Source organism: Salvelinus fontinalis, chromosome 31, assembly GCF_029448725.1.
Source record: "Salvelinus fontinalis isolate EN_2023a chromosome 31, ASM2944872v1, whole genome shotgun sequence".
NCBI classification, from domain to species: domain Eukaryota; kingdom Metazoa; phylum Chordata; class Actinopteri; order Salmoniformes; family Salmonidae; genus Salvelinus; species Salvelinus fontinalis.
In genome coordinates, this window is record NC_074695.1 from 7,028,485 (window position 1) to 7,053,749 (window position 25,265).

Sequence of the window (25,265 nt, forward strand, 5' to 3'; positions counted from 1 at the left end):
AATATAAAAGGGAAAATAAATAAGCATAAATATGGGTTGTATTTACAATGGTGTTTGTTCTTCACTGGTTGCCCTTTTCTTGTGGCAACAGGTCACAAATCTTGCTGCTGTGATGGCACACTGTGGTATTTCACCCAATAGATATGGGAGTTTATCAAAATTGGATTTGTTTTCTAATTCTTTGTGAATCTGTGTAATCTGGGGGAAATATGTGTCTCTAATATGGTCATACATTTGGCAGGAGGTTAGGAAGTGCAGCTCAGTTTCCACCTCATTTTGTGGGCAGTGTGCACATAGCCTGTCTTCTCTTGAGAGCCAGGTTTGCCTACGGCGGCCTTTCTCAATAGCAAGGCAATGCTCACTGAGTCTGTACATAGTCAAAGCTTTCCTTAAGTTTGGGTCAGTCACAGTGGTCAGGTATTCTGCCACTGTGTACTCTCTGGTGTACTCTCTGTTTAGGGACAAATAGCATTCTAGTTTGCTCAGTGTTTTTTGTAAATTCTTTCAAATGTGTTAAGTTATTATCTTCTGTTTCCTCATGATTTGCTTGGGTCTAATTGTGTTGCTGTCCTGTGGCTCTGTGGGCTCTGTTTGTGTTTGTGAACAGAGTCCCAGGACCAGCTTGTTTAGGTGACTCTTCTCCAGGTTCATCTCTCTGTAGGTGATGGCTTTGTTATGGAAGGTTTGGGAATCGCTTCCTTTTAGGTGGTTGTAAAATTTAACGGCTCTTTTCTGGATTTTGATAAATAGCGGGTATCGGCCTAATTCTGCTCTGCATGCATTATTTGGTGTTCTACGTTGTACACAGAGGATATTTTTTCAGAAATATGCATGCAGTCTCAATTTGGTTTGTGTCCCATTTTGTGAATTCTTAGTTGGTGAGCAGACCCCAAACCTCACAACCATAAAGGGCAATGGCTTCTATAACTGATTCAATAATGTTTTTGCCAGATCCTAATTGGTATTTAGAATTTATGTTCCTTTTGATGGCATTGAAGGCCCTTCTTGCCTTGTCTCTCTGCTCGTTCGCAGCTTTGTGGAAGTTACCTTTGGCGCTGATGTTTAAGCCGAGGTATGTATAGTTTTTTGTGTGCTCTAGGACAACGGTTCTCAACTAGTTTTGACCGGGGACCCTAATTTGACAATGACAATTGAGTCGCGACCCTATGGACTGTTGACAATTACATTTTAGAATGTTGTGTTGCAGCTGCCTTCTCAGTGTAACAGTTTAGCTTCCGCCCCTCTCCTCGCCCCGACCCGGGCTCAAACCAGGGACCTTCTGCACACATCGATAACAGCCACCCTCGAAGCATCGTTACCCATCGTTCCACAAAAGCAGCGGGCCTTGCAGAGCAAGTGGGACAACTACTTCAAGGTCTCAGAGGGAGTGACGTCATCGATTGAAGCGCTATTAGCACACACCACCGCTAACTAGCTAGCCATTTCACATCAGGTATGCTTCAACTTGCGAAATAGACTCTATCTCAAGTATGGTATTAAAGAAAGACACAGCCATATCAACTGAGCAAACTTTTATTATTAATTCAAGAGAATAAGCCCTTTTAATTAGGATGGCAGTTCAGCAGTGGGGTGTAATACATGATCAGACTCAGAACATAACATCAGAACCAGTCCAATAATGAGTAACACACACCAGTCTAATAATGTTAACAGGAACACACACCAGTCCCATAATGTTAACAGGAACACACACCAGTCCTATAATGTTAACAGGAACACACACCAGTCCAATAATGTTAACAGGAACACACACCAGTCCAATAATGTTAACAGGAACACACACCAGTCCTATAATGTTAACAGGAACACACACCAGTCCAATAAAGTTAACAGGAACACACACCAGTCCTATAATGTTAACAGGAACACACACCAGTCCTATAATGTTAACAGGAACACACACCAGTCCTATAATGTTAACAGGAACACACACCAGTCCTATAATGTTAACAGGAACACACACCAGTCCAATAATGTTAACAGGAACACACACCAGTTCTATAATGTTAACAGGAACACACACCAGTCCTATAATGTTAACAGGAACACACACCAGTCCCATAATGTTAACAGGAACACACACCAGTCCTATAATGTTAACAGGAACACACACCAGTCCTATAATGTTAACAGGAACACACACCAGTCCAATAATGTTAATGAACAGAAACACACACCAGTCCAATAATGTTAACAGGAACACACACCAGTCCTATAATGTTAACAGGAACACACACCAGTCCAATAATGTTAATAAACAGGAACACACACCAGTCCAATAATGTTAACAGGAACACACACCAGTCCTATAATGTTAACAGGAACACACACCAGTCCAATAATGTTAATGAACAGGAACACACACCAGTCCAATAAAGTTAACAGGAACACACACCAGTCCAATAATGTTAACAGGAACACACACCAGTCCTATAATGTTAACAGGAACACACACCAGTCCTATAATGTTAACAGGAACACACACCAGTCCTATAATGTTAACAGGAACACACACCAGTCCTATAATGTTAACAGGAACACACACCAGTCCTATAATGTTAACAGGAAGTCATGCCAGGGGATGGTCTGTGTTAATATAGCACTGTGCCATGCCAGGGGATGGTCTGGTTAACATAGTACTGTGCCATGCCAGGGGATGGTCTGTGTTAATATAGCACTGTGCCATGAGAGGGGGTGGTCTGGTTAATATAGCACTGTGCCATGCCAGGGGATGGTCTGGTTAATATAGCACTGTGTCATGCCAGGGGATGGTCTGTGTTAATATAGCACTGTGTCATGCCAGGGGATGGTCTGGTTAATATAGCACTGTGCCATGCCAGGGGATGGTCTGGTTAATATAGTACTGTGCCATGCCAGGGTATGGTCTGGTTAATATAGCACTGTGCCATGCCAGGGGATGGTCTGGTTAATATAGCACTGTGCCATGCCAGGGGATGGTCTGGTTAATATAGCACTGTGTCGTGCCAGGGGATGGTCTGGTTAATATAGCACTGTGCCAGGGGATGGTCTGTGTTAATATAGCACTGTGTCACGCCAGGGGATGGTCTGGTTAATATAGCACTGTGCCATGTCAGGGGATGGTCTGGTTAATATAGCACTGTGTCATGCCAGGGGATGGTCTGGTTAATATAGCACTGTGCCATGCCAGGGGATGGTCTGTGTTAATATAGCACTGTGTCATGTCAGGGGATGGTCTGGTTAATATAGCACTGTGTCATGCCAGGGGATGGTCTGGTTAATATAGTACTGTGTCATGCCAGGGGATGGTCTGGTTAATATAGCACTGTGTCATGCCAGGGGATGGTCTGGTTAATATAGCACTATGCCATGCCAGGGGATGGTCTGGTTAATATAGCACCATGCCAGGGGATGGTCTGGTTAATATAGCACTGTGCCAGTGGATGGTCTGGTTAATATAGCACTGTGTCATGCCAGGGGATGGTCTGGTTAATATAGCACTGTGTCATGCCAGGGGATGGTCTGTGTTAATATAGCACTGTGTCATGCCAGGGGATGGTCTGGTTAATATAGCACTGTGTCATGCCAGGGGATGGTCTGGTTAATATAGCACTGTGTCATGCCAGGGGATGGTCTGGTTAATATAGCACCATGCCAGGGGATGGTCTGTGTTAATATAGCACTGTGTCACGCCAGGGGATGGTCTGTGTTAATATAGCACTGTGTCACGCCAGGGGATGGTCTGTGTGGAAAATTAAGTTGCTTACGTTCCCCTCTTTGTATCAGTCAGCAAATGGTGTCTGTTGAGGAGCTTTTTTTTGTTTATTCCGTGCAGTGTTATTTTTAATATCCATGGGGTACTGTATTGTAATGACCTCTCTACAGGGATAAGCCAATGGGGGCTTCAAAGGCCTCTGCATTTGGGTGGAGGGGGTGGTGGGGGGGGGGGGGCTGTGAAATTCTCCTGCCATTGTTAGGCTAAAGAATTCACACCTCTCACTTCACACTTCAGTGCTAATTGAAGTGGCAGCCCGGTCCGTTCTGTCCTAGCAGCTTGGCAGCTTAGTAGCCTTATTTATTAAGTTTCATATAATAAAATCACCTAGAGATTTATTTGTTTTTGAATTTTAGCCTTCAGAAGTAGGTTCAGACTGAACATTACTCACTCAGTGTTGTGTTGGATGGTATTTCCAGGTTCCGCTGTGTTTCTTCTGCAGGTTTTGGTTTGTTAGATGTTTTTTCATCATAGAAATAGTCCATGTGGTAGAGCTCCCAGGAGTCTTGTTCAATATGTGGTAGAGCTCCCAGGAGTCTTGTTCAATATGTGGTAGAGCTCCCAGGAGTCTTGTTCAATATGTGGTAGAGCTCCCAGGAGTCTTGTTCAATATGTGGTAGAGCTCCCAGGAGTCTTGTTCAATATGTGGTAGAGCTCCCAGGAGTCTTGTTCAATATGTGGTAGAGCTCCCAAGAGTCTTGTTCAATATGTGGTAGAGCTCCCAAGAGTCTTGTTCAATATGTGGTAGAGCTCCCAGGAGTCTTGTTCAATATGTGGTAGAGCTCCCAGGAGTCTTGTTCAATATGTGGTAGAGCTCCCAGGAGTCTTGTTCAATATGTGGTAGAGCTCCCAGGAGTCTTGTTCAATATGTGGTAGAGCTCCCAGGTGTCTTGTTCAATATGTGGTAGAGCTCCCAGGAGTCTTGTTCAATATGTGGTAGAGCTTCCAGGAGTCTTGTTCAATATGTGGTAGAGCTCCCAGGAGTCTTGTTCAATATGTGGTAGAGCTCCCAGGAGTCTTGTTCAATATGTGGTAGAGCTCCCAGGAGTCTTGTTCAATATGTGGTAGAGCTCCCAGGAGTCTTGTTCAATATGTGGTAGAGCTCCCAGGAGTCTTGTTCAATATGTGGTAGAGCTCCCAGGAGTCTTGTTCAATATGTGATAGAGCTCCCAGGAGTCTTGTTCAATATGTGGTAGAGCTCCCAGGAGTCTTGTTCAATATGTGGTAGAGCTCCCAGGAGTCTTGTTCAATATGTGGTAGAGCTCCCAGGAGTCTTGTTCAATATGTGGTAGAGCTCCCAGGAGTCTTGTTCAATATGTGGTAGAGCTCCCAGGAGTCTTGTTCAATATGTGGTAGAGCTCCCAGGAGTCTTGTTCAATATGTGGTAGAGCTCCCAGGAGTCTTGTTCAATATGTTGTAGAGCTCCCAGGAGTCATGTTCAATATGTGGTAGAGCTCCCAGGAGTCTTGTTCAATATGTTGTAGAGCTCCCAGGAGTCTTGTTCAATATGTGGTAGAGCTCCCAGGAGTCTTGTTCAATATGTGGTAGAGCTCCCAGGAGTCTTGTTCAATATGTTGTAGAGCTCCCAGGAGTCTTGTTCAATATATGGTAGAGCTCCCAGGAGTCTTGTTCAATATGTGGTAGAGCTCCCAGGAGTCTTGTTCAATATGTGGTAGAGCTCCCAGGAGTCTTGTTCAATATGTGGTAGAGCTCCCAGGAGTCTTGTTCAATATGTGGTAGAGCTCCCAGGAGTCTTGTTCAATATGTGGTAGAGCTCCCAGGAGTCTTGTTCAATATGTGGTAGAGCTCCCAGGAGTCTTGTTCAATATGTGGTAGAGCTCCCAGGAGTCTTGTTCAATATGTGGTAGAGCTCCCAGGAGTCTTGTTCAATATGTGGTAGAGCTCCCAGGAGTCTTGTTCAATATGTGGTAGAGCTCCCAGGAGTCTTGTTCAATATGTGGTAGAGCTCCCAGGAGTCTTGTTCAATATGTGGTAGAGCTCCCAGGAGTCTTGTTCAATATGTGGTAGAGCTCCCAGGAGTCTTGTTCAATATGTTGTAGAGCTCCCAGGAGTCTTGTTCAATATGTGGTAGAGCTCCCAGGAGTCTTGTTCAATATGTGGTAGAGCTCCCAGGAGTCTTGTTCAATATGTGGTAGAGCTCCCAGGAGTCTTGTTCAATATGTGGTAGAGCTCCCAGGAGTCTTGTTCAATATGTGGTAGAGCTCCCAGGAGTCTTGTTCAATATGTGGTAGAGCTCCCAGGAGTCTTGTTCAATATGTGGTAGAGCTCCCAGGAGTCTTGTTCAATATGTGGTAGAGCTCCCAGGAGTCTTGTTCAATATGTTGTAGAGCTCCCAGGAGTCTTGTTCAATATGTGGTAGAGCTCCCAGGAGTCTTGTTCAATATGTGGTAGAGCTCCCAGGAGTCTTGTTCAATATGTGGTAGAGCTCCCAGGAGTCTTGTTCAATATGTGGTAGAGCTCCCAGGAGTCTTGTTCAATATGTTGTAGAGCTCCCAGGAGTCTTGTTCAATATGTGGTAGAGCTCCCAGGAGTCTTGTTCAATATGTGGTAGAGCTCCCAGGAGTCTTGTTCAATATGTGGTAGAGCTCCCAGGAGTCTTGTTCAATATGTGGTAGAGCTCCCAGGAGTCTTGTTCAATATGTGGTAGAGCTCCCAGGAGTCTTGTTTAATATGTGGTAGAGCTCCCAGGAGTCTTGTTCAATATGTTGTAGAGCTCCCAGGAGTCTTGTTCAATATGTGGTAGAGCTCCCAGGAGTCTTGTTCAATATGTGGTAGAGCTCCCAGGAGTCTTGTTCAATATGTGGTAGAGCTCCCAGGAGTCTTGTTCAATATGTGGTAGAGCTCCCAGGAGTCTTGTTCAATATGTGGTAGAGCTCCCAGGAGTCTTGTTCAATATGTGGTAGAGCTCCCAGGAGTCTTGTTCAATATGTTGTAGAGCTCCCAGGAGTCTTGTTCAATATGTTGTAGAGCTCCCAGGAGTCTTGTTCAATATGTGGTAGAGCTCCCAGGAGTCTTGTTCAATATGTTGTAGAGCTCCCAGGAGTCTTGTTCAATATGTGGTAGAGCTCCCAGGAGTCTTGTTCAATATGTGGTAGAGCTCCCAGGAGTCTTGTTCAATATGTGGTAGAGCTCCCAGGAGTCTTGTTCAATATGTGGTAGAGCTCCCAGGAGTCTTGTTCAATATGTGGTAGAGCTCCCAGGAGTCTTGTTCAATATGTGGTAGAGCTCCCAGGAGTCTTGTTCAATATGTGGTAGAGCTCCCAGGAGTCTTGTTCAATATGTGGTAGAGCTCCCAGGAGTCTTGTTCAATATGTGGTAGAGCTCCCAGGAGTCTTGTTCAATATGTGGTAGAGCTCCCAGGGGTCTTGTTCAATATGTGGTAGAGCTCCCAGGAGTCTTGTTCAATATGTGGTAGAGCTCCCAGGAGTCTTGTTCAATATGTGGTAGAGCTCCCAGGAGTCTTGTTCAATATGTGGTAGAGCTCCCAGGAGTCTTGTTCAATATGTGGTAGAGCTCCCAGGAGTCTTGTTCAATATGTGGTAGAGCTCCCAGGAGTCTTGTTCAATATGTGGTAGAGCTCCCAGGAGTCTTGTTCAATATGTGGTAGAGCTCCCAGGAGTCTTGTTCAATATGTGGTAGAGCTCCCAGGAGTCTTGTTCAATATGTGGTAGAGCTCCCAGGAGTCTTGTTCAATATGTGGTAGAGCTCCCAGGAGTCTTGTTCAATATGTGGTAGAGCTCCCAGGAGTCTTGTTCAATATGTGGTAGAGCTCCCAGGAGTCTTGTTCAATATGTGGTAGAGCTCCCAGGAGTCTTGTTCAATATGTGGTAGAGCTCCCAGGAGTCTTGTTCAATATGTGGTAGAGCTCCCAGGAGTCTTGTTCAATATGTGGTAGAGCTCCCAGGAGTCTTGTTCAATATGTGGTAGAGCTCCCAGGAGTCTTGTTTAATATGTGGTAGAGCTCCCAGGAGTCTTGTTCAATATGTGGTAGAGCTCCCAGGAGTCTTGTTCAATATGTGGTAGAGCTCCCAGGAGTCTTGTTCAATATGTTGTAGAGCTCCCAGGAGTCTTGTTCAATATGTGGTAGAGCTCCCAGGAGTCTTGTTCAATATGTGGTAGAGCTCCCAGGAGTCTTGTTCAATATGTGGTAGAGCTCCCAGGAGTCTTGTTCAATATGTGGTAGAGCTCCCAGGAGTCTTGTTCAATATGTGGTAGAGCTCCCAGGAGTCTTGTTCAATATGTGGTAGAGCTCCCAGGAGTCTTGTTCAATATGTGGTAGAGCTCCCAGGAGTCTTGTTCAATATGTGGTAGAGCTCCCAGGAGTCTTGTTCAATATGTGGTAGAGCTCCCAGGAGTCTTGTTCAATATGTGGTAGAGCTCCCAGGAGTCTTGTTCAATATGTGGTAGAGCTCCCAGGAGTCTTGTTCAATATGTGGTAGAGCTCCCAGGAGTCTTGTTCAATATGTGGTAGAGCTCCCAGGAGTCTTGTTCAATATGTGGTAGAGCTCCCAGGAGTCTTGTTCAATATGTGGTAGAGCTCCCAGGAGTCTTGTTCAATATGTGGTAGAGCTCCCAGGAGTCTTGTTCAATATGTGGTAGAGCTCCCAGGAGTCTTGTTCAATATGTGGTAGAGCTGCCAGGAGTCTTGTTTAATATGTGGTAGAGCTCCCAGGAGTCTTGTTCAATATGTTGTAGAGCTCCCAGGAGTCTTGTTCAATATGTGGTAGAGCTCCCAGGAGTCTTGTTCAATATGTTGTAGAGCTCCCAGGAGTCTTGTTCAATATGTGGTAGAGCTCCCAGGAGTCTTGTTCAATATGTGGTAGAGCTCCCAGGAGTCTTGTTCAATATGTGGTAGAGCTCCCAGGAGTCTTGTTCAATATGTGGTAGAGCTCCCAGGAGTCTTGTTCAATATGTGGTAGAGCTCCCAGGAGTCTTGTTCAATATGTGGTAGAGCTCCCAGGAGTCTTGTTCAATATGTGGTAGAGCTCCCAGGAGTCTTGTTCAATATGTGGTAGAGCTCCCAGGAGTCTTGTTCAATATGTGGTAGAGCTCCCAGGAGTCTTGTTCAATATGTGGTAGAGCTCCCAGGAGTCTTGTTCAATATGTGGTAGAGCTCCCAGGAGTCTTGTTCAATATGTGGTAGAGCTCCCAGGAGTCTTGTTCAATATGTGGTAGAGCTCCCAGGAGTCTTGTTCAATATGTGGTAGAGCTCCCAGGAGTCTTGTTCAATATGTGGTAGAGCTCCCAGGAGTCTTGTTCAATATGTGGTAGAGCTCCCAGGAGTCTTGTTCAATATGTGGTAGAGCTCCCAGGAGTCTTGTTCAATATGTGGTAGAGCTCCCAGGAGTCTTGTTCAATATGTGGTAGAGCTCCCAGGAGTCTTGTTCAATATGTGGTAGAGCTCCCAGGAGTCTTGTTCAATATGTGGTAGAGCTCCCAGGAGTCTTGTTCAATATGTGGTAGAGCTCCCAGGAGTCTTGTTCAATATGTGGTAGAGCTCCCAGGAGTCTTGTTCAATATGTGGTAGAGCTCCCAGGAGTCTTGTTCAATGTGTGGTAGAGCTCCCAGGAGTCTTGTTCAATATGTGGTAGAGCTCCCAGGAGTCTTGTTCAATATGTGGTAGAGCTCCCAGGAGTCTTGTTCAATATGTGGTAGAGCTCCCAGGAGTCTTGTTCAATATGTGGTAGAGCTCCCAGGAGTCTTGTTCAATATGTGGTAGAGCTCCCAGGAGTCTTGTTCAATATGTTGTAGAGCTCCCAGGAGTCTTGTTCAATATGTGGTAGAGCTCCCAGGAGTCTTGTTCAATATGTGGTAGAGCTCCCAGGAGTCTTGTTCAATATGTGGTAGAGCTCCCAGGAGTCTTGTTCAATATGTGGTAGAGCTCCCAGGAGTCTTGTTCAATATGTGGTAGAGCTCCCAGGAGTCTTGTTCAATATGTGGTAGAGCTCCCAGGAGTCTTGTTTAATATGTGGTAGAGCTCCCAGGAGTCTTGTTCAATATGTTGTAGAGCTCCCAGGAGTCTTGTTCAATATGTGGTAGAGCTCCCAGGAGTCTTGTTCAATATGTTGTAGAGCTCCCAGGAGTCTTTTTCAATATGTGGTAGAGCTCCCAGGAGTCTTGTTCAATATGTGGTAGAGCTCCCAGGAGTCTTGTTCAATATGTGGTAGAGCTCCCAGGAGTCTTGTTCAATATGTGGTAGAGCTCCCAGGAGTCTTGTTCAATATGTGGTAGAGCTCCCAGGAGTCTTGTTCAATATGTGGTAGAGCTCCCAGGAGTCTTGTTCAATATGTGGTAGAGCTCCCAGGAGTCTTGTTCAATATGTTGTAGAGCTCCCAGGAGTCTTGTTCAATATGTTGTAGAGCTCCCAGGAGTCTTGTTCAATATGTGGTAGAGCTCCCAGGAGTCTTGTTCAATATGTTGTAGAGCTCCCAGGAGTCTTGTTCAATATGTGGTAGAGCTCCCAGGAGTCTTGTTCAATATGTGGTAGAGCTCCCAGGAGTCTTGTTCAATATGTGGTAGAGCTCCCAGGAGTCTTGTTCAATATGTGGTAGAGCTCTCAGGAGTCTTGTTCAATATGTGAGTAGGTGATTCCATCACTTTTTACTGAGTTAGGAATCTTTCTTCCATTTGGACACACACACACACCACACACAGTGCATTCGGAAAGTATTCAGACCCCTTGACATTTTCCACATTTTGTTGTTACAGCCTTAATCTATAATTGATTAAGTCGTTTTTTTCCCTTCATCAATATACACACAATACCCCATAATGACAAAGCAAAAAGTTTTTGACATTTTTGCAAATTTACCAAAAAAACTAAATAATTATATCATATTTACATAAGTATTCAAACTCTTTACTCAGTACTTTGTTGAAGCACCTTTGGCAGCGATTACAGCCTCTAGTCTTCTTGGGTATGACGCTACAAGCTTGGCACACCTGTATTTGGGAAGTTTCTCCCATTCTTCTCTGCAGATCCTCTCAAGCTCTGTCAGGTTGGATGGGGAGCATCGCTGCACAGCTATTTTCACGTCTCTCCAGAGATGTTCGATCGGGTTCAATTCCGGGCTCTGGCAGGGCCACTCAAGGACATTCAGAAACTTGTCCCGAAGCCACCCCTGGGTTCTCTTGGCTGTGTGCTTAGGGTCGTTGTCCTGTTGGAAGGTGAACCTTCGCCCCAGTCTGAGGTCCTGAGCGCTCTGGAGCAGGTTTTCATCACGGATCTCTCTGTACTCTACTCGGTTCATCTTTCCCTCGATCCTGACTAGTCTCCCAGTCCCTGCAGCTGAAAAACATCTCCACAGCATGCTGCTGCCACCACCGCCATGCTTCACCGTAGGGATAGTGCCAGGTTTCCTCCAGACATGACACTTGGCATTCAGGCCAAAGAGTACAATCTTGGTTTCATCAGACCAGAGAATCTTGTTTCTAATGGTCTGAGATTCCTTTAGGTGCCTTTTGGCACACTCCAAGCAGGTTGTCATGTACCTTTTACTGAGGAATGGCTTCCGTCTGGCCACTCTACCATAACGGCCTGATTGGTGGAGTGCTGCAGAGATGTTTGTCCTTCTGGAAGATTCTCCCATTCTCCACAGAGGAGCTCGGGAGTTCTGTCAGGTTCTTGGTCACATCCCTGACCAAGGCCCTTCTCCACCCCAATAGCTCAGTTTGGCCGGGCGGCCAGCTCTAGGAAGAGTTTTGGTTGGTCCAAACTTCCTCCATTTAAGAATGATGGAGGCAGAGTGGCGCAGCGGTCTCAGGCAGCGGTCTCAGGCAGCGGTCTCAGGCAGCGGTCTCAGGCAGCGGTCTCAGGCAGCGGTCTCAGGCAGCGGTCTCAGGCAGCGGTCTCAGGCAGCGGTCTCAGGCAGCGGTCTCAGGCATTGCATCGCAGTGTTGTGGCGTCACTACAGCCTGGAGTTCGATTCCTTCGACCTCATGACTTGGTTTTTACTTTGACATGCACTGTCAACTGTGGGACCTTATATAGACAGGTGTGTGCCTTTCCAAATCATGTCCAATCAATTGAATTTACCACAGGTGGACTCCAGTCCAGTTGTAGAAACATCTCAAGGATGATCAATGGAAACAGAATGCACCTGAGCTAATAGCAAAGGTTCTGAATACTTATGTAAATAAGGTATTTCTGTTTTCTATTTTTAAAACCTGTTTTCATTTTGTCATTATGGGGTATTGTGTGTAGATTGATGAGAGAAAAAAAATATTTCATACATTTTAGAACAAGGCTGTAATGTAACAAAATGTGGAAAAAGTCAATGGGTCTGAATACTTTCCTTATGCACTGTACACACACACACACACACACACACACACACACACACACACACACACACACACACACACACACACACACACACACACACACACACACACACACACACACACACACGCACACACACACACACACACACACACACACACACTCCTTCGCCATTTGGACCCGATCCAGATAGATGCAGAGATCTCTTAATTAGCTATGGACGGAAAGCGCTTCACACACAAACACACACACACACCGACAACGCCATCCTTGGACTGAGCAAGCACGACGAGCAGAGCCAATCTTAATCGAATCAAACATCGCAGAGAGCATAGCGCCACAAGTCTGTCAGCATACAAAGGCAGAAGATTAGAGAGACAATTTGGAAGGAAAATACTGATGGCACTGATGGAGATGTTAATATGACAATGACAGACTGACATTGCCAAACCCCCCCCCCCAAAAAAGCGTCATAATGCGGAATATGTAAATAGCCGTTGAATTGAATGTTATTTTGACATAGACAGACATGTACAACAGAATGTACAATGTGGACCCAGAGGATATCACTTGAAAGTATTCATTAAAACGCTTGTTTCCATAGTGGTCCTCAATGGTAAAAACAATAACACATATAATGATTAAAAGACAAGATAAAATTACAAACAACCATATTCATTTATATTAACGTCCTAAAAAGTGACACTATTCACTGTACTTCTCTCTAACTTAAAAAACACAAAATAAACATATTAATTTCACATTAAAACAATCTATTAATTGCACATCATACCGATCCTTCAGATAATACCCCTGACCATCAGTAGGGGGCGCAGTGGAGTGGTTTCTCTTACTGAGACAAACTTGTCCAAAATGAAAACCTTTGCTTGCTTTTTAAAAGCTTTTTTTTTTTTACTTTTTCTTTGCTTAAAGGGGAGGAAAAACGTGTTCCTCGCAGTACTGTTTACACTTGGGTTTTTACAAGACATAAACACCTGCGCTGGTATTGTAACTGACTTGGTTATAGATCATATCAATGTGGTTTTTCACGTAACCTGACGCACAATTATTTAAGATGTTAAACATATGATTGAGTTTAAGTTGGTCTCTGGACTCCAAAGGCAACAAGCCCACTTCCTGGAACTCCTGTACCCCTAGGGGGGGGGGGGGGGGGCATTCAGTATATACCTGATATCATTATGTGGGTCCTAGGGGGGGCATTCAGCATATACCTGATAACATTATGTGGGTCCTAGGGGGGGGCATTCAGCATATACCTGATAACATTATGTGGGTCCTAAGGGGGGGGGGGGGGGGGACATTCAACATATACCTGATAACATTATGTGGGTCCTGGAGGGGGGGGGGACATTCAGGATATAGAAAGATAGAAAGGTTTACAATATAAGTTATCATTTTAGCAGTGACACATGACCATAACTGAACAGCTATCTTGATGGGTACAACAGTAATGCCACGTCTGAATGTCAAACGTTTCTCTAGTACCATCAGTCCAGGCAAAAAGGGAAGATTCACAATGTTTCATTGAAATGTACAGTTGTATATAGACCAAGTAGCTGAGGGAAATCGACACTGTGGTCCCGAGCAACATCACTAAGAGGCCTACAGTACAAGATGATAACAGAAGAGGTCTGAGAAGAGAGCCTTGAGGAAGACCCAAACCTACCTTTAGATTTGTCTAGGTTGTGAGTTGAAATGTTTCCTGGCTTTCTGTGTGAAAATTATTTTAGTTCTCTGTGACCTCTGTCAAAGTCGGTGCCGTCTTGGTGTGTGTGGTCTGGATATGTCTAATCTAGCAATCCTTCTATAACCTAAACCTCCTGGGACAGGAGCTGAACAAACATACACACAAAGACAACAGACTGACAGATATCTGAAGGTGCTACAGAGCTGATTCATCTGATATTGTCACACCCTGTGATCTGTTTCATCTGTCTTTGTGCTTGTCTCCACCCCTTCTCCAGGTGTCGGCCATCTTCGTCATTATCCCCAGTGTATTTATACCTGTGTCCTCTGTTTGTCTGTTGCCAGTTTGTCTTGTCAGGTCTTTCCAGCGTGTTTACCCGTCTCCCTGCTTTCTCAAGTTCTGTTTCCTAGTTTCCCCCAGTTCTGACCATTCTGCCTATCCTGACCCCGAGCCTGCCTGCCATTCTGTACCTGCCTGACTCTGACCCGTTTACGAACCTCTGCCTGTCCTGACCCCGAGCCTGCCTGCCGTTCTGTACCTTATTGACTTTGCCCTGGATTACGGACCTCTGCCTGCCGTTGATCTGTCTTTGTCCTGCACCCTGATTGGGTCACTAAACATCTGTTACTCTAGCTGTCAGCATCTGGGTCTCATCCTGAGTTCTGATAGATACGAAAACAGACCAACAGATGTCTGAAGGAATTACAGAGCTGGTTCATATCCCGTATTGCTCTCTTCTGCTTCCAGTTTGAGTGGACAGCTGGTTCATATCCTGTATTGCTCTCTTCTGCTTCCAGTTTGAGTGGACAGCTGGTTCATATCCTGTATTGCTCTCTTCTGCTTCCAGTTTGAGTGGACAGCTGGTTCATATCCTGTATTGCTCTCTTCTGCTTCCAGTTTGAGTGGACAGCTGGTTCATATCCTGTATTGCTCTCTTCTGCTTCCAGTTTGAGTGGACAGCTGGTTCATATCCTGTATTGCTCTCTTCTGCTTCCAGTTTGAGTGGACAGCTGGTTCATATCCTGTATTGCTCTCTTCTGCTTCCAGTTTGAGTGGACAGCTGGTTCATATCCTGTATTGCTCTCTTCTGCTTCCAGTTTGAGTGGACAGCTGGTTCATATCCTGTATTGCTCTCTTCTGCTTCCAGTTTGAGTGGACAGCTGGTTCATATCCTGTATTGCTCTCTTCTGCTTCCAGTTTGAGTGGACAGCTGGTTCATATCCTGTATTGCTCTCTTCTGCTTCCAGTTTGAGTGGACAGCTGGTTCATATCCTGTATTGCTCTCTTCTGCTTCCAGTTTGAGTGGACAGCTGGTTCATATCCTGTATTGCTCTCTTCTGCTTCCAGTTTGAGTGGACAGCTGGTTCATATCCTGTATTGCTCTCTTCTGCTTCCAGTTTGAGTGGACAGCTGCAAGATCACAGACACACACACACACACACTCACAAATGCAGTGGTGGAAAAAGTACCACATTTTCATACTTGAGTAAAAGTAAAGATACCTTTAAAAGAAAATTACTCAAGTAAAAGTAAAATTCACCCATCTTCTCAATGATGAAGGATTCCCATGTTATCAAATCAAATATTATTTGTCACATACACATGGTTAGCAGATGTTAATGCGAGTGTAGCGAAATGCTTGTGCTTCTAGTTCCGACAATGCAGTAATAACAACAAGTAATCTAACCTAACAATTCCACAACTACTACCTTATACACACAAGTGTAAAGGGATAAAGAATATGTACATAAAGATATATGAATGAGTGATGGTACAGAACGGCATAGGCAAGATGCAGTAGATGGTATAGAGTACAGTATATACATATGAGATGAGTAATGTAGGGTATATAAACATAAAGTGGCATAGTTTAAAGTGGCTAGTGATACATGTATTACATAAAGATGGCAAGATGCAGTAGATGGTATAGAGTACAGTATTTACATATACATATGAGATGAGTAATGTAGGGTATCTTCTCACTGTTGAAGGATTCTGTCACGTCCTGACCCTAGAAAGCCTTTGTTTTCTATGGTAGAGTAGGTCAGGGCGTGACTAGGGGGGTTAGTCTAGTTTATATTTTCTATGTGGGGTTCTAGTTTGTTTTTTCTATGTTGAGGTTTTGGTATGATTCCCAATTAGAGGCAGCTGGTAATCGTTGTCTTTAATTGGGAATCATATTTAAGTTGCATTTTTTCCACCTGTGGGTTATGGGATATTGTTTTATGTTTAGTTGCCTGTTTGCACTGCATTGTCGTCACGGTTCATTTATTCTTTATTTGTATTTGATTAAGTTTCACTTTATTCATTATTACGAACAACGGGACAGTTTCCCATGTTATCTTCTCACTGTTGAAGTATTCCCATGTCATCTTCTCACTGTTGAAGTATTCCCATGTCATCTTCTCACTGTTGAAGTATTCCCATGTCATCTTCTCACTGTTGAAGTATTCCCATGTCATCTTCTCACTGTTGAAGTATTCCCATGTTATCTTCTCACTGATGAAGTATTCCCATGTCATCTTCTCACTGTTGAAGTATTCCCATGTCATCTTCTCACTGTTGAAGTATTCCCATGTCATTTTCTCACTGTTGAAGTATTCCCATGTTATCCTGTTTGGGGTGCAAGCCCGACCTCGGACCGAAAATGACACCCCTGCAGAGCGCGAAATTCAAAATCTATTTTTTAAAAATATTTAACTTTTACACATTAACAAGTCCAATACAGCATTTGAAAGATAAACATCTTGTCAATCCAGCCAACATGTCCGATTTTTTAAATGTTTTACAGAGAAAACACCACATATATTTATGTTAGCTCACCACCAAATACAAAAGTGGACAGACACGTATGAATTATGATTATGAAGTATGAATTATGATTGAAGTAGCATGCACAACCAACCGAAATAAACTAAAACCAACCTAAAGAGCCCAGAAAAAACGACCTCAGATGACAGTCATATAACATGTTACACAATAAATCTATGTTTTGTTCATAAAAAGTGCATATTTTAGCTATAAATCAGTTTTACATTGATGCTACCCAAAAATGCTAATACATAGCTACAGTCTGAATCCAGCCGGGAGTAGCCAGAGAAAATACATACACCAACGTCGGCTACTAATTACACCTCATAAAACATTTCAGAAAAACATATGGTGGATAACTAATGAAAGACAGATATCTTGTGAATACAGACAACATTTCCGATTTTTGAAGTGTTTTACAGCGAAAACACAATATATCGTTATATTAGCTAACATCATAAGCTAGCATAAGGCAGCATTGATTCTAGTCAAGCGCTAGCCTAGCATAGTTAGCAGAGTTAGCATTCAACAGTTCGACATATATATGAAAAAGCATCCCAAATTGGGTCTTATCTTTCTTGGTACTCCATCAGAATGTTGTAACGGGGTCCAATGTCCAGTAGAGTCTTTAGTTGGGTTCCAGAACGAATGATTTCCCTCTTTGGTTAGCTAGCACGGTAGCATTGCTGCGCCAGAAAGCGTTTCTTCAAAAAATTCTTCCGTCGTTTCACATCTAAAGTCCAGAATAAATTGCAATAATATAATTAAAGTATATTGAAAAAACATACTTTAGGATGATTTTGTGACATGTAGCAAATAATATCGTAGTCAGGCATCATATTCAACGTTATCTACCTTGTTCCAGAAGCCGAGATCAAATTATCCTTCGCGCCCGGATTTTTATTTTAACTGCGCAGGTCTCACAAGAAGTTGTGTTATTCAGTCCAGGGACGAGATATTCGACTCCTTTCAATTCTCACTTCCGCATTACAGTCTGACGAACGCCTCTGACGTGTTTATATGGTCCCAAGTCAAATGGCCTTTTATAGAGAAGGTCTTAAAGAGACACATCGCATTTTGGGAAACTCAATTCGGCTGGGAAAATGGCTGTAAAAATATTTCTGTTCGACTTAGAGAAACAATTCAAACCTTTTTAGAAACTACAGACTGTTATCTATCCAACAGTAGTAAATATATGCATATTGGAAAATAAAAAGTTTCTTAGGAGGCCGTTTGAAAATGTGCACACATTTTCCAGTTTTTTCAATATTCAGCGTGCAGCCATAACAGGTTTTTAACTTCTCACTGATGAAGTATTCCCATGTCATCTTCTCACTGATGAAGTATTCCCATGTCATCTTCTCACTGTTGAAGTATTCCCATGTTTTCTTCTCACTGTTGAAGTATTCCCATGTCATCTTCTTCTTTTCTCACATAACTTTGAAAGAATTCACAAATGTAATAATTTAAAAGTTGTGTGTGTGCCTCTGTCTCTGTTGAAGAGTGCTGTTAGTTATGAGAACCTGAGCGTCTATTGTTCCTTCTGGAGAAGAACAGGATGAATTCATATATTAGACATGTTATTAAGATCATAGCAGGAGAGCCAAAAGCAGCGAGACGGGAGACCTCATTTAACTGAATTAAATATTAATTTAGCAAAATGTTAATAATTTAATCTCATGTCCAATTAGTAATGAATCCCGTCTAAAGGCATGAAAAATGTAACGGCGAAACTCTAAAATTATAACAGTGGTCTTTTAATGTAATTTTGATAAGTAGATGATGACAGCAGACGTCAGGCCTTTTAGGAAAATGCAAAGCAAACTCTTCTGATTCTGTCAGATCAAATGACTGTGTGTGTGTGTGTGTGTGTGTGTGTGTGTGTGTGTGTGTGTGTGTGTGTGTGTGTGTGTGTGTGTGTGTGTGTGTGTGTGTGTGTGTGTGTGTGTGTGTGTGTGTGTGTGTGTGTGTGTGTGTGTGTGTGTGTGTGTGTGTAAGCACTGTATAACGATCATGATGCTGCATTACAGCTTTAATCAAACAGGGTACTATAGACTGGGGTACTATAGACTGGGGTACTATAGACTGGGGCGGTCTAGACTGGGGTACTATAGACTGGGGTACTATAGACTGGGGTACTATAGAGTGGGGTACTATAGACTGGGGTACTATAGACTGGGGTAGTATAGACTGGGGTACTATAGACTGGGGTAGTATAAACTGGGGTACTATAGACTGGGGTACTATAGAGTGGGGTACTATATACTGGGGTACTATAGACTGGGGCGGTCTAGACTGGGGTACTATAGACTGGGGTACTATAGACTGGGGTACTATAGACTGGGGCGGTCTAGACTGGGGTACTATAGACTGGGGTAGTATAGACTGGGGTACTATAGACTGTGGTACTATAGACTGGGGTACTATAGACTGGGGTAGTATAGACTGGGGTACTATAGACTGGGGTACTATAGAGTGGGGTACTATAGACTGGGGTACTATAGACTGTGGTACTATAGACTGGGGTACTATAGACTGGGGTAGTATAGACTGGGGTACTATAGACTGGGGTACTATAGAGTGGGGTACTATAGAGTGGGGTACTATACAATGAAGTTGTCTAGGCTGGGGTAGTCTATAATGGGCTAGTCTAGACCCGGTTAGTCTAGGCTGTGGTTGTCTAGACTGGGTTAGTCTATGCTGGGCTAGTCTATACTGGGTTAGTCTAGGCTGTGGTTGTCTAGGCTGGGTTAGTCTAGGCTGGGGTAGTATAGACTGGGTTAGTCTAGGCTGGGGTAGTCTAGACTGGGTTAGTCTAGGCTGTGGTTGTCTAGACTGGGTTAGTCTATGCTGGGCTAGTCTAGACTGGGTTAGTCTAGGCTGGGGTAGTCTAGACTGGGTTAGTCTATGCTGGGCTAGTCTAGACTGGGTTAGTCTAGGCTGTGGTTGTCTAGACTGGGTTAGTCTATGCTGGGCTAGTCTATACTGGGTTAGTCTAGGCTGTGGTTGTCTAGGCTGGGTTAGTCTAGGCTGGGGTAGTATAGACTGGGTTAGTCTAGACTGGGTTAGTCTAGGCTGGGTTAGTCTAGGCTGGGGTAGTATAGACTGGGTTAGTCTAGGCTGTGGTTGTCTAGGCTGGGGTAGTCTAGGCTGTGGTTGTCTAGACTGGGGTAGTCTAGACTGGGTTAGTCTAGGCTGTGGTTGTCTAGACTGGGGTAGTCTAGACTGGGGTAGTCTAGACTGGGGTAGTCTAGACTGGGTTAGTCTAGGCTGGGTTAGTCTAGGCTGGGGTAGTATAGACTGGGTTAGTCTAGGCTGTGGTTGTCTAGGCTGGGGTAGTCTAGGCTGTGGTTGTCTAGACTGGGGTAGTCTAGACTGGGTTAGTCTAGGCTGTGGTTGTCTAGACTGGGGTAGTCTAGACTGGGGTAGTCTAGACTGGGGTAGTCTATGCTGGGCTAGTCTACTTTATTTAGGCTGAGCATGAGGGCTCGCTGGTCTGGTCTACTTCGATGAGGTTATGTAATGTGTCTTCCTGAGGACAGAATTGAGGAACCGTAGGACAGGCAGTTATATAAAACACAGGGAATCTCTGAACAGATGTCAATCTCAGAGTCCAGTCGTATAAAGAATGCACGTCCTCCGTACCACTCATCCCTCTTCTGTCCCCATCTGTTGATCTCTCTGCCTCACTTCTCTAGTCTCTCTGGCCTGGATGATAGCATCCTACCAGATGGTGTCTCAAACACCTTTCTTTCTCAGATCTCTCTCTCATATCTCTTCCCCACTCTCTCCAGGTCTCTCTGCTTCAGCCTCATTGGTCTCTCTGGCCTGGATGATAGCATCCTAACAGATGGTGTCTCAAACACCTTTCTTTCTCAGATCTCTCTCTCATATCTCTTCCCCACTCTCTCCAGGTCTCTCTGCTTCAGCCTCCTTGGTCTCTCTGGCCTGGATGATAGCATCCTACCAGAAGACTCTGAGGGACTCCAGAGATGACAAGCTGCCGATGTCCTACAAGGCTGTGATTGTTCAGATGCTGTGGCACTTCTTCACCATCGGGGCCAGGACCATCACCTTCGCCCTGTTTGCCTCCGTGTTCCAGGTAAAGGTTACACACCACACAGAACATGCACTGAGAAAAATGCAATTTATGTTTCTACAATTTAAACAAAGTTAGCATTAATTGCAGTTTATATTCATGTTGATGCTGGGTACGGTTGCAAAAATCTGGTAACTTTCCCAAAATTCCCATTTCTTCTTCTCCTGGTTGGAAGAGTCTGGATTTCCTGTTTAGTCTCTCTAAGTGGGATTTCGGGAATAACCTGGGAATTTTCAGAAAGTTACCTGACTTTTTACAACTGTTGAGCTGTTGTTTTTTGGGGGGGTTTGTAAAAAATGTTGACGTCTCTGCGTTGCAGCTCTACTTCGGTATCTTCGTCGTGAGCCACTGGTGCATCATGACGTTCTGGACCATCCAGGGGGAGACAGACTTCTGCATGTCCAAGTGGGAGGAGATCATCTATAACATGGTAGTGGGCATCATCTATATCTTCTGCTGGTTCAACGTCAAGGAGGGCCGCGCCCGTTTCAGAATGTGGCTCTATTACTCAGTGACTCTGGTAGAGAACGTGTCTCTCACCGCGGCGTGGTACCTTTACCGCGGGCCGAACACCTCCGACTTTTACGCTCTCATCGTGGTGTGTGTTGTGGTTTGTAGCTACGCTCTGGGAACCTTCTTCATGTTGGTATATTATTGTCTCCTGCACCCTGATGGGCCGGTGTCCGGGGCTCAGTGGAGGGGGTGTGTGGAGGATGGGGGGGTGATGGTGGAGTCCTGTGTGACCCCAGCCGATGCGTCCCCCCTCCCGCCTTCGGACGTGCTCACCAGCCCCCCTAGGACCCTAAGTAGGACTGCAGGTGCGGACCGGGGTGAGGTGGTACCAGGAGATCTAGCTGTGTTCCAAGTTAGATCCACCTCACCGGCCATGGCCCTCCGGACCCCTGGGACAGAGGGGCCAGTGATCCGGATAGACCTGCCCAGAAAGAGGTACCCTGCCTGGGACGCTCACTTCATAGACAGGCGGCTGCGGAAGACCATCCTGGTCCTGGAGAACACGTCTCCGGTGACGCCCAGGATCCAGTACCGCAGCCTGAGGAACCCCAAGGAGGTTACGGAATATGAGACTACCGTGTAATGTAATGTAACGTAGCTGCGCTACCTCCACCACACCAGCAGGGGGCTCCACCAACCAGGTGCAGGGAGAGAACCATAGTCCTCAACTCTTATCCTCTTGTGTAAGTAAATGAAAGGGTGCTTGGGGACAACAGTGTATACTATAAGTGTACCCTACTCCCTCTGTGGGAAGGGGAGACGAGGGGAGATGAGGGGAGACGAGGGGAGACGAGGGGAGACGGGGGGAGACGAGGGGAGACGAGGGGAGACGAGGGGAGACGAGGGGAGACGAGAGAACAAGGTTGAGGAGGCGGTGATATTGGAGGACTGTGTACAGGTGGAAGACAGGTGTCAGAGATTTACAGGTCAGGTGACGTGGGCGTGTCACCAGTGCATTTGTGGAGCGTTTCCACTCAGCTGTTGCCGGGTAACACATCCTGTGTGTACTACAGGAGCCAATCGGCTGTGGCCGAGATCGAGGGTGAGAGGTGAAAGGTTGTCTAAGGTCACACCAGGCCGTGACCTTACGTAGAAATGCAGAAGGAGACACTGAAACAAGACAGAACATGGCTCATGTGTCTCTCAACACTGCAACAAGACAGGACATGGCTCATGAGTCTCTCAACACTGAAACAAGACAGGACATGGGTCATGAGTCTCTCAACACTGAAACAAGACAGGACATGGCTCATGAGTCTCTCAACACTGAAACAAGACAGGACATGGCTCATGTGTCTCTCAACACTGAAACAAGACAGGACATGGCTCATGTGTCTCTCAACACTGAAACAAGACAGGACATGGCTCATGTGTCTCTCAACACTGAAACAAGACAGGACATGGCTCATGTGTCTCTCAACACTGAAACAAGACAGGACATGGCTCATGTGTCTCTCAACACTGAAACAGTGAACACAGTCATGTCAATGATGACGATAGGTGACTGTTGTGGTGCTCATGATGGGGATGATGATGATGATGGTGATGGTGATGATGAAAGATTGTGCAGCCTTGTGCCAGATATATTTGTGCTAACTCCTATGTTCATTTTCTTGACAGTCACCGTAGGAGTCGACAAGACAGGATGTTGTTGACAGTGATGCTCATGTAGAAATAACTGGGAAGTCGTAATTCACCATTCAGCTGTTATGAGGAAGGACTCAAAGCTGATTTGGTAGAAAATGTTGTTGTCATAGTAACATGAAACAGTGATAGTGGTGTGTTGATGACCTGCTTCTGTCATTGGAGGTTCAGTTTAAATTCAAATTCAATCATTCATTACTTTTATTTATTTATTATTATTTATTTTACTGTTGACTTCTATATGTTTTATATTGTTTACTCGCTGTGGCCTTTGATAATGTTTCTTATCAAGGTGTAATCATATACAGTGGCTTGCGAAAGTATTCACGCCCCCCCCCCCCCCCCCCCCCCCCTTTGGCATTTTTCCTATTTTGTTGCCTTACACCCTGGAAATAAAATAGATTTTTGGTGGGTTTGTATCATTTGATTTACACAACATGCCTACCACTTTGAAGATGCTAAATATTTTTTCTTCATAACTTCATAACTTTTTTCTTCATAACGATTAACCCCCCCCAAAGTAAATACTGTGTAGAGCCACCTTTTGCAGCAATTACAGCTGCAAGTCTCTTGAGGCATGTCTCTATAAGCTTGGCACATCTAGCCACTGGGATTTTTGCACATTCTTAAAGGCAAAACTGCTCCAGCTCCAGTTGGATGGGTTCTGCTGGTGTACAGCAATCTTTAAGTCATACCACAGATTCTCAATTGGATTGAGGTCTGGGCTCTGACTAGGCCAATCCAAGTCATTTAAATGTTTCCACTCGAGTGATGCTTTAGCAGAATGCTTAGGGTCATTGTCCTGCTGGAAGGTGAACCTCCGTCCCAGTCTCAAATCTCTGGAAGCCTGTGACAGGTTTCCCTCAAGAATTTCCCTGTATTTAGCGCCGTCCATCATTCCTTCAATTCTGACCAGTTTCCCAGTCCCTGCCGATGAAAAACATCTCCACAGCATGATGCTGCCACCACCATGCTTCACTGTGGGGATGGTGTTCTTGGGGTGATGAGAGGTGTTGGGTTTGTGCCAGGCATAGCGTTTTCCTTGATGACCAAAAAGCAAAAATTTTGTCTCATCTGACCAGAGTACCTTCTTCCATCTGTTTGGGGAGTCTCCCACATGCCTGTTGGCGAACACAAAACGTGTTTGCTTATTTTTTTATTTAAGCAATGGCTTTTTTCTGGCCACTCTTCCGTAAAGCCCAGCTCTGTGGCGTGTACGGCTTAAAGTGGTCCTATGGACAGATACTCCACTCTCCGCTGTGGAGCTTTGCAGCTCCTTCAGGGTTATCTCTGGTCTCTTTGTTGCCTCCCTGATGAATGTCCTCCTTGCCTTGTCCGTGAGTTTTTAATAATAGATTTAATGGTGCTCTGTGGGATGTTCAATATTTCTGATATTTATTTAATAACCCAACCCTGATCTGTACTTCTCCACAACTTTGTCCCTGACCTGTTTGGAGAGCTCCTTGGTCTTCATGGTGCCGCTTGCTTGGTGGTGCCCCTTGCTCAGTGGTGTTGCAGACTCTGGGGCCTTTCAGAACAGGTGTATATATACTGAGATCATGTGACAGATCATGTGACACTTAGATTGCACACAGGTGGACTTTATTTAACTAATCATGTGACTTCTGAAGGTAATTGGTTGCACCAGATCTTATTTAGGGGCTTCATAGTAAAGGAGGTGAATACATATGCACACACCAATTTTCCATTTATTTTTTTTGAGAATTCTTTGANCAACGAGCAGATAGTAATGTATAGTAAAAGAAGAAAAAAAAAGCTGTGATACAAAATGTAGTTGGGAAAATACTGTAGTAAAATGGCTGACCAAGCAGCCTTACAATACAACACACAACTGATGTGGAGAGTTTTTTTTTCCGTTCAATAATAACCAATGTCTCTTTGGTCAATACAGTGGTATGACTTGTTCTCTGCATAACAAGTCAAGTATTATGATATTCCCCCATTCTATATGTTTACATGTCCTCAGTGACTGCAGTGATTCTAACACTGATCATCGTTACTCTAATGAAGAAAGTGATCATTGCTTTTATATAAAAAAAAAGGTTCTGGAGAAATCCGCAATCTGATTGGCTTTCAGCACATGGAGACGGAGCCATCAGCGAATGGGAGTGTCCCCCTATGTTCCGTTGGATTCTTTAGGTGTAATCCACAAAAACCCAAATGTTCCCAATCCAGAGGGGAGAAATCTACAAAAGACTCCCGAATCAAATGACTCTCTCCTTCTATTGTTTATTAGGTGTCTGATGGTTGGGTGGGATTCATCCATTTAGGAAGTTGGAACTGCTGCTGGTTCACCTTGTTTCTCTGGGTTCGTCTCTCTCTTTCTCTCCCCCGCTCTCTCGTCTCTCCTCTCTCTCCCCCGCTCTCTCGTCTCTCCTCTCTCTCCCCCGCT

The 25,265-nt window shown here is 44.6% G+C and overlaps 1 protein-coding gene across 1 annotated transcript in view; it reads left to right on the forward strand.

The window, feature by feature from the left end:
- Window positions 1–23,199, forward strand: part of LOC129829468 (XK-related protein 7-like) — a 123,362-nt gene extending 100,163 nt beyond the window's left edge. Inside the window, exons 3-4 of the mRNA XM_055891167.1 lie at window positions 20,511–20,698; window positions 21,015–23,199. Of these exons, the coding sequence (XP_055747142.1) occupies window positions 20,511–20,698; window positions 21,015–21,791 (965 nt within the window). The 3' untranslated portion in view covers window positions 21,792–23,199. The remainder of the gene's footprint in view (window positions 1–20,510; window positions 20,699–21,014) is intronic.
- The last annotated feature ends 2,066 nt before the right edge of the window (window positions 23,200–25,265 follow it).